At 38.7% G+C, this 7,913-nt stretch overlaps 1 protein-coding gene and 1 long non-coding RNA gene across 4 annotated transcripts; both read left to right on the top strand.

The window, feature by feature from the left end:
• Positions 1 to 315: 315 nt before the first annotated feature.
• On the top strand, positions 316 to 3,363 carry LOC114153968 (uncharacterized). 3 transcript variants are annotated; one of them, XM_028032669.1, is made up of 3 exons: positions 316 to 832; positions 1,381 to 1,628; positions 1,711 to 3,363. In XM_028032669.1, the coding sequence occupies exon 3, from the start codon at positions 1,770 to 1,772 to the stop codon at positions 2,808 to 2,810; it is 1,041 nt and encodes a 346-aa protein (XP_027888470.1). In that variant the 5' UTR covers positions 316 to 832; positions 1,381 to 1,628; positions 1,711 to 1,769; the 3' UTR covers positions 2,811 to 3,363. The 3 variants fall into 3 exon arrangements, with proteins under 3 accessions (XP_027888470.1, XP_027888468.1, XP_027888469.1); XM_028032667.1 differs by having other exon boundaries at positions 316 to 1,628; XM_028032668.1 differs by having other exon boundaries at positions 316 to 1,633; positions 1,716 to 3,363.
• A 2,496-nt stretch (positions 3,364 to 5,859) lies between these two features.
• Positions 5,860 to 7,314, top strand: LOC114154196 (uncharacterized). Its single transcript, XR_003597516.1, has 2 exons — positions 5,860 to 6,053; positions 7,118 to 7,314. It is a non-coding gene; the product is annotated as an uncharacterized LOC114154196 (long non-coding RNA).
• Positions 7,315 to 7,913: the final 599 nt, after the last annotated feature.

Here is a 7,913-nt window from a genome sequence, read left to right as displayed (position 1 = left end):
CCGCCTCACTGTCGTTGTGCTTGTGCTCTGCAAGTGCCAGAGCCGATAGTTTTTCCCCACATCGTTTTTTTTTGTCCTGCGGTGCCTCGCTGTCTCTCCCCCGCTTTCTCCCTCTCCTTGCGCGTTTTGCTCTTCTGCCAGTGCTAGAGCGGAGAGTTTTTTTCCCTCGGTCGGTCCACTGCCCTCATGTCAAGCGTGTGCTCCACACATCTGACCAATCACACATAACACTGAATATTATTTGATATTTGTATTGTGGCACCTTTTCTGTTATGAAGCTGCTTTGATACTTTTTCGTATTGTGGTGGTTGTTTGTATTTCAGTGATTCTTGAGAATAGGGACAAAACAGGTCCCATGGATAAAGTACAAAATTTGAATAAAATATACACCAAATATATATTTTTTAAATATCTGACTAAACTAACCTGGGTCATCTGAGCACAACAATGTATGTTTTCCTGGTGTTTGCTGAATATTTTTTTATTTTAAACATTGTAGTAGGTGAATGGTGTCTGTAAAAGCCCTTGTCCTGGTGTAGAACTCAATACATTATCATAGTTTAAAAGAACTAAAATAATTATATTTAGTTGTCATAATATATTATTTTATAAGTATTCAAACAACTAACTTCATAACTATCAATGAATGCAATTAAAAGTCATTTAATGTATTTTCAAATTCAATTGAAATTGTGTCCTCAGTTTTTGTCAACACCGTCAGACATAGAAAGAATGTGAAAAAAATCAGGCATTATTGAAGGGCACCAGAAATTCTGAGGACCCCATGACCACTTCCTTTCTCTTCCTGTGCTTGGGGGGATAAGCAGCTCTGGTAAGCTTATATTATTCTTTTGTTTTTTCTTCTTTTTTATTCCTAAGTTGTTTGTCACAACCATAAAGTGTCAACACCATAAGTAACATTTTTCAAAATTTTGATGAAATTTTGTTAAATAAATGCTTAATTTTAGTATATTTTAAGGATTTAAAAGAACTGATGAGCTACAATATGGCCTCCTTCAGAATATCATCATATAAATGAAGTTAGCATGGCGTTTTGTCAACTCCGTCAGATGTCAACTCCATCAGATTTTTTAACTGACGGTGTTGACTCTCTTAGTGATGGTGTTGACAAATGTCACTTAAGTGTGCAGTTAATTCATTTTACTGTATTTTACATAATTGACAGCACTTCACATTCATCATGTATTTCTTTTTAAAAATGTTTCTGATTATTTTCAGCAACTTGTAAAGTTTAATGGTTTAAATTTAATACAATTTTATTAGTCCTTTAAAATTAATAAGATGTAGTTTATTTTGTAAGGGAAGGGTATGTTTATCCCATGACAAGCAGTGTACTGATGATAATTGCCTATATTTCAGGCTACAATGGCCAGAGAAAAGCTGTCAGTGGAGGAGCGCAAAAGAAGGAACAGGGAGTATCAGAAAAGAAGGAGAGAAAAAATAAATAGCCAGCCTGAGCTGAAGGAAGAGTTTTTAAGAAAGGAAAGGAAAAGATGGAGACAGAGAGTGGAAGAGGGAAAAATAAAACATATCAATAATCTGGGTGAAAGAGATAAGAGACGTAAGAGAAGACTTTGGAAGCAAAAACAAAAGGAGGCAAGAGAACGCAGAAACAGAGCAAAGGAAGGCCAGAAAATACAGCCATTGTTCATGTTGACTTTTCTGAGGCCTGGAAATGTAAATTCAGCTCAGAAGTACAATCCTGTCACTATGGACAAAATCTCCCGCAGATCACACTTCACACAGGCATGTTCTACACTGGGCAACAAAAAGCAGGATTCTGCACAATCTCGGAGTCAAAGCGTCAGGATGCTGCAGCCATATGGACCTATATGGATCAAATCCTCACAGATATTCACATCAGATATCCGGCTATAAACACTATCCACTTTTGGTCTGATGGTCCAAGCAAACAATATAAAAATAAGAAGAACTTCTTTCTCCTCTGTGTTGTCCCGCAACGTCTGGGATTTGAGAAAGCTACATGGAATTTCTTCCCAACATCACATGGCAAAGGCGCTCCAGATGGCATTGGGGCGACGGTGAAGAGATGTGCTGACAGTATTGTGCTGAGAGGTCAGGATATCATAGATGGCAAATTATTCTTTGACAAGGTGTCCAACAGCTTAAGTGGTGTCAAGCTGCAATTTGTGACAAATGAAGATTTTCAGTCTTATGACTCTCTCCTCCTGCAAACCCTGAAATCAATTCCAGGAACAAGAAACATTCACCAAGTGCTAGCTCAGGGGAATGTCATCCATTGTAGGTTCCTTTCATGTTTTTGCGGAGAGCCACAGATTTGCAAGTGCTTCAGTCCCACCATTCACTCTTTTGGCAACACAACACAGGACCCAGATGTCCATGAAAGTTCAACCACTGCTAAAGTTCAAAATCCTCTGGAAATGCTGATGGAGGAAATGGAGAAGGAGCCGAGCAAGACACCTAAAGGAACAACAACCCTGATAGATCCTTGTGATGTCCAAAGTGAAGACTGGCTTGTTGTGATGTATGATGGAAAATGGTGGCTGGCTAAAGCCTTACAAATTGACAAAGAGCACGAAGATGTACAAGTGGAATTTTTTCATCCTCATGGACCAACTCTTAGCTTCAAGCAAAAACAAGGTCGTCGGGATATCTGCTTTGTGCCATTTTCGGATGTCCTAGTTAGGCTGAGAAAACCATCCTCACCAGTCCGCACAAGCAGCACCAGGGGTGTATACCGCATTTCACCAGCTGTTATGGATTTTATTGAAGGAGAATATGTGACACGTCTATTGCCTGGGGATTAAATATTCTGACTTTTAAGCGATTTAGAAAGATATGAATTAGTTCACAATATATTTCAAAAAGTTCTGTCGTGTATATTTTTGTTTGTATTCATCTTTTACATTTTGATTGAAAATCGTCCTGGTTGATGACTTCAGTGACAAAGGTACATTCTCAAAAATTTAGATGTTCCTTGAAATCTAAATATGGTTATTTCACATTTTTTCTTCATATCTTCACATTCTACAACATTTCAGCATTTAATTCTTCTTAAATGTCATTTCAAGTTTAGTGTTTTCTTTTTACTTACTAGTTTGTCACCACCATCAGTTTTGTGTCAACACCGTCATGTGCCGTCAACTCTGTCAGATGTAGTTTATGTTGCATTTTGTTTAAAATAACATTTATTTTGTTTCTTGATAGGCATTTGTTTGTGAAATGTCTGAATTCATGTATTTGGTGCATATGTGTTTTTTACTAATAAATGACACTGTTCATTGTGGTGATTACTTTCAAAATTGTTTTTTGTATCAATTGAACTGGAGTAATTAAATACAGACTAAATAAATGTTTAAATTGTGGTATGATTAATTTAAAAAACATGGACATAATTAAAATAATTAAGACACCACAGAGAGTAAAAATATCAGTCATAAGTTCATTAAAAAATAATTTTATACCAATTTATTTTTGTCTGATGGTGTTGACAAATTTCTCAGTCAGATCCAGTAAAAATGTAATTTAAAAGAAAATGCTGCAGCTGGGAGCCTGCACCTTAACATATTTACATTCCCAAAACATTATTTGTCATGTATGAATACATAACTTCAGGAATAAATAACATTTTTGGTGGAAGAATTTTAAAACCATTTTGTCCCTTATCTCAGGAATCACTGATTTATATTTAACTGTTTAATTTATTTTAAGTTATTTTTGTGGAAGTGGTGCTATTTTGTGATAATTTAATTGGTTATAATAAAAGGTTTATTTATAAAGCATTGTTATGCAGCATTTTTACTCATCATAAGTGCTTAACAATGTCAATAATGAAACAAAATATTATAAAATTAGGTTTAAGCTATTAATTAATTAATAATGTCAAAAATATATATGGGGACTCCCCATATATACAGCGATATACTGTAGAAAAAAACCAGGCTAATGGGGAGCCGTTGGGGAGCCGAAAGAGCCGGCTCTCCATAGTAAGAAGAGCCATTAGAGCCGCATCTCGAAAAGGAGCCGAAAATCCCATCACTGCTGCTCCGGTCCTCGGCTACGCTCACCCCTCACACATGCCGTCTCTTCTTCGCTCCCCCAGCATCCCGGTTCTTCTTGTTTTTAGCACACAGCGCCCCCTTCTGACCGGAGGACGGCTGCTACACATCTCACTCACCTACACTCAACATACACGCCACTTACTGAGCTATCACCACACACAGTGGAGGCACTTTCCCCAACATATGCTTTTAAAAAATCTTGTATCCAAGTATCAATTTAAACCCAGTGCACAATTGCGCACTACTTTGTGTCGGTCTATCACTTAAATGTCATTGAAAAACGCTGTTTAACGTGACAAAATGTTAAAAGTTCCTCCGCTGAAAACATTTTATTTTTCAAGCCGGAAACGCTTCTATTTTAAAACTCAAATTTGGTGTTGGGAACATTTGAGCGAAGCGTCGAGCACTTTCCAGAGACAACCATGAAGGTAGGAGCTAATGGCAGTAATGAATGGTGCAGCGTTAGTTGGTTAACAAACTTACCTCTGAATAATGTGTTTCTTACGGGTCCGCTTGGGCCACGCTTGATGGATGGCCTTACAGAAGCCGGGTCAATTAGCCCAGGCTGGATTTGCCTTCATGTGGGCTGCAGACGGCACTGGGAGAGCCTCAACCTCTGTCACGCGGCCTGGCTGTAATTAATCACCAGCGCGAGGCCTTCTCACCTCACGCAGCCGCGCGCACAAACAGCCGATACTTACGTTTGGCCCAAATTACATCTCCACTCCTCTAATCTGGCTAATTGTCAGTATGGTTACCAGAGGAGAAAAAAAGGTTGTTATAAAGCACCTTCCTGGCATCAAACCGATTTACCACAGCAGGTACTTGTATTTTTACATTTCTAACAAGGCTCAATTAAACCACAATTATTTAAAAAACGGACTTACGTGTATGTAATAATGTAGAAAAGAATCAGTCTTCCACAAAAGGCTTTAGTTTGTGTGTTTGAGGGTCAGAGCCGGCCACAGAAATAAGAGATTTTTGCAACATTTTCAGGCCCCTTGCTTTCAAAGGATATGCTGGTGAAGTATCTCATGAATTATGTTTAAAAAGCTACAAATTAGAGCAAATTTATTAATTACATTTGGATGGATCTGAGTTTGGAAAATATGACAGCCAAAGCAGTATTTGAGTATTAATTACTTGCCTATTCAGCGTGGTCACCCTCTAAAACACAGCGATATCACAGATTTTAACATTTTTCAAGAGTCAGTGGTTCTTCTGGCCTTCATTGTTTACTATACAAGTAACTAGTTACATATACTTGAGTAACATTTTAAACAAAATGTATTTCTATGTGCATATACTTCTAGTAGTTTTACTGCACCATATGTAGCATTATTAGTAGATTGTTTCACAGAAGTTAGGGTTTAAAAGTTAGAGTAAAGTCACTCAAACTTTTGTGAAAATGTACAAATATTACAGATTGTAAACAAACTGCCAGTCTAGACTCCTGAGCATTTGTAAAGGAAAGGAGTTCCAGGTGCAAACATTAGACTAGGATGTTCCATTATTGAATTTAATCTGGGAAACTCAGGCGTTACAGCGATACAAAGCTAAAGTCGCCCATGTTCCTTGCTAATGTGTACTACCCGGCAACACACTGCAAGCTGTTAGCTTAGCAGCTAGCCAGGTGTACTACCTGGCAACACACTAAAGGTAAAGGTAAAGGTAATTTTATTTATATACCACATTTTCAGCAACAAGGCAATACAAAGTGCTGATACAAGCTGTTAGCTGAGCAGTTAGCCATTTTACCCACTGGATTAACCAGCCAAACAGCTAAGCTCAACTCTCTTCAAGTAAATGGTCTCTAGGCAAAAATAAGTAGGATAATCAAATTAAGTGTTTTGTGTGTATTTTTATGGTATTTCTGTATTATTTTATGCTTAGGACTGTTCCAAATGGAGCTAAAGCAACCTTCAGTTTTCTCTATTCAAGTTCATCCCAACAATGAGAAGTCCAGTCATAGACAGATGGTCCAGGAGGGTGAGCTTTTCTCTTTTAAGGCATTTTTTCTTCCCTTTCATGACACCAAGTTACAAAAAAACAACCTAACAACTTTACAAAATGTCCCATCTTCTAAGCTAACAGCAACTAAGCCTTGAAATTGGCTTACCTCTTTTAGATGCTCTTTCCCTTTCAGCATCATGACAACAACAGTGTTCCTCTATAATACTGTTTACAACCATTCTTAGGAATGTTGAACTGAGAGGTAGTTTGTATGTAAAGCTCAGCAGATGTGTAGTTCCTCCAGGTGTTTGCTAATTGATGCTGCCGCTAGTCTGAGTAGGGAAGGTAAAGTGACAGACTGCTCTGCAGCTCTAAAGTGCAGCTTTGGGTAAATGAGCAAGCTTTAGGCAACCCTGAATGGCTGCCACAGCAGATTCAAGTGTTGCTCAAACATGGCTGAACGAATCAAAGCAACACTGGGTGTCAAAAACAGGGTGCTTCTGAAAGAGGAATAACAACATAACATGATATAAAGCTCCGAAATGTTGAGGTTACATAATACTCACCCTTTAGTCAATTTTGCACTAATTTGCATCACCAACTCTTCAATACACTCCTTGGTTCTTAAGCATGCATAATCATACTGCATTGTGGTATTATATTTTTCTATGGGTTATTTCATGTTTCATTCATTACATATTTTTCATTTTTCAAGCCTTCTCCAAGACCCAAATAAAATAGCTGAACGTTTTCACCAGCAGTCATTCAACTCTGAAGAGGCCTGGTCCAGTTTAGTTTCATCAATAAATATAAATATATTTAAAGACGCAATTGAAGATTAATATTTTGTCTCATTTGTGATTCTCTGACATATGTATTTCTAAAAACTGGTGACTGTTATTGCAACAAATACCAAAAAGTATGACAAATTTAGATGTCCATATCAAACATATCAATCTAAATCAAAGGAATAAATATCTATAAATCTGTATTGCATTTTTTAAAACAGGCATAACCTGCAGCAGTTGGGTCTAGATTGTAGCATTAGTTAGCAGCATTATGAAGCTCTTTTTTCTGTCTGACCCCAATCACAAACCCAGGAACTCGGGGCATGGAGGCATCGTACAGAGACGTCACTCTGCGTTCGCTGAATACACTCCTGTGGACCGGACAAAAGCAGCAGGCTGACAGATGAGGTTTCTGTCTGGGGATCTCTGTGTTGCTTTACTGTGTGTGTATTTGTGCATATGTGGTGCTCATGCATTTGTATACATAAATGTTTTAGTGTGTGCACCTATTTGTGAATGCGCGCGCGCGTGTGTGTGTGTGTGTGTGTGTGTGTATGTGTTTTTGGTTTGGGGGTTCGGTCTCTGGGGGCAGCTCTGTGTCTCCTCCATCTGCCACCCCACTCTAGTGACACCCAAGGGAATGGCAGGGAGAGGGGTGGGGAATTCATTTTGGAAAGAAAAAAAAAAGAATCAGGGTCCATCGCTCTAATGGGCAACAATGCTGGCTTCACTGATGGGCCAAAGGCAAAGGACACTGGCTGGGTGTTTGGAAGCCAATCTACCAATCTATTTGACAAAACAGTAGGCCACCCCCGTCAAGATCTACCCCGGGCTGCCTAATAAGGCACGCACACCCCTGATTATGCCTCAAATGAGAAAGGGGCTCACTGTATTTTGCACACATGCACACAGACGTCACACCCACCCGGGGCTAATGTCAGCCTAATGCATGGCCATGCTGTGGCCAGAGGGCTAATTGGGTATATAAACACAAACACATCCCTTGAGAGGGGAGAAAGGGAAGGGTGTGTTTTCTGCTTCCTCTATAGCAAGAAACACGGCACGTGAAGTTAAACAAGAAACTCATCATATTTTAGCTGTCCTGGTA

Source organism: Xiphophorus couchianus, chromosome 12, assembly GCF_001444195.1.
Source record: "Xiphophorus couchianus chromosome 12, X_couchianus-1.0, whole genome shotgun sequence".
NCBI lineage: Eukaryota > Metazoa > Chordata > Actinopteri > Cyprinodontiformes > Poeciliidae > Xiphophorus > Xiphophorus couchianus.
Note: the sequence above shows the minus strand (reverse complement) of the source record. Positions and strands in the feature narration are given on the sequence as shown.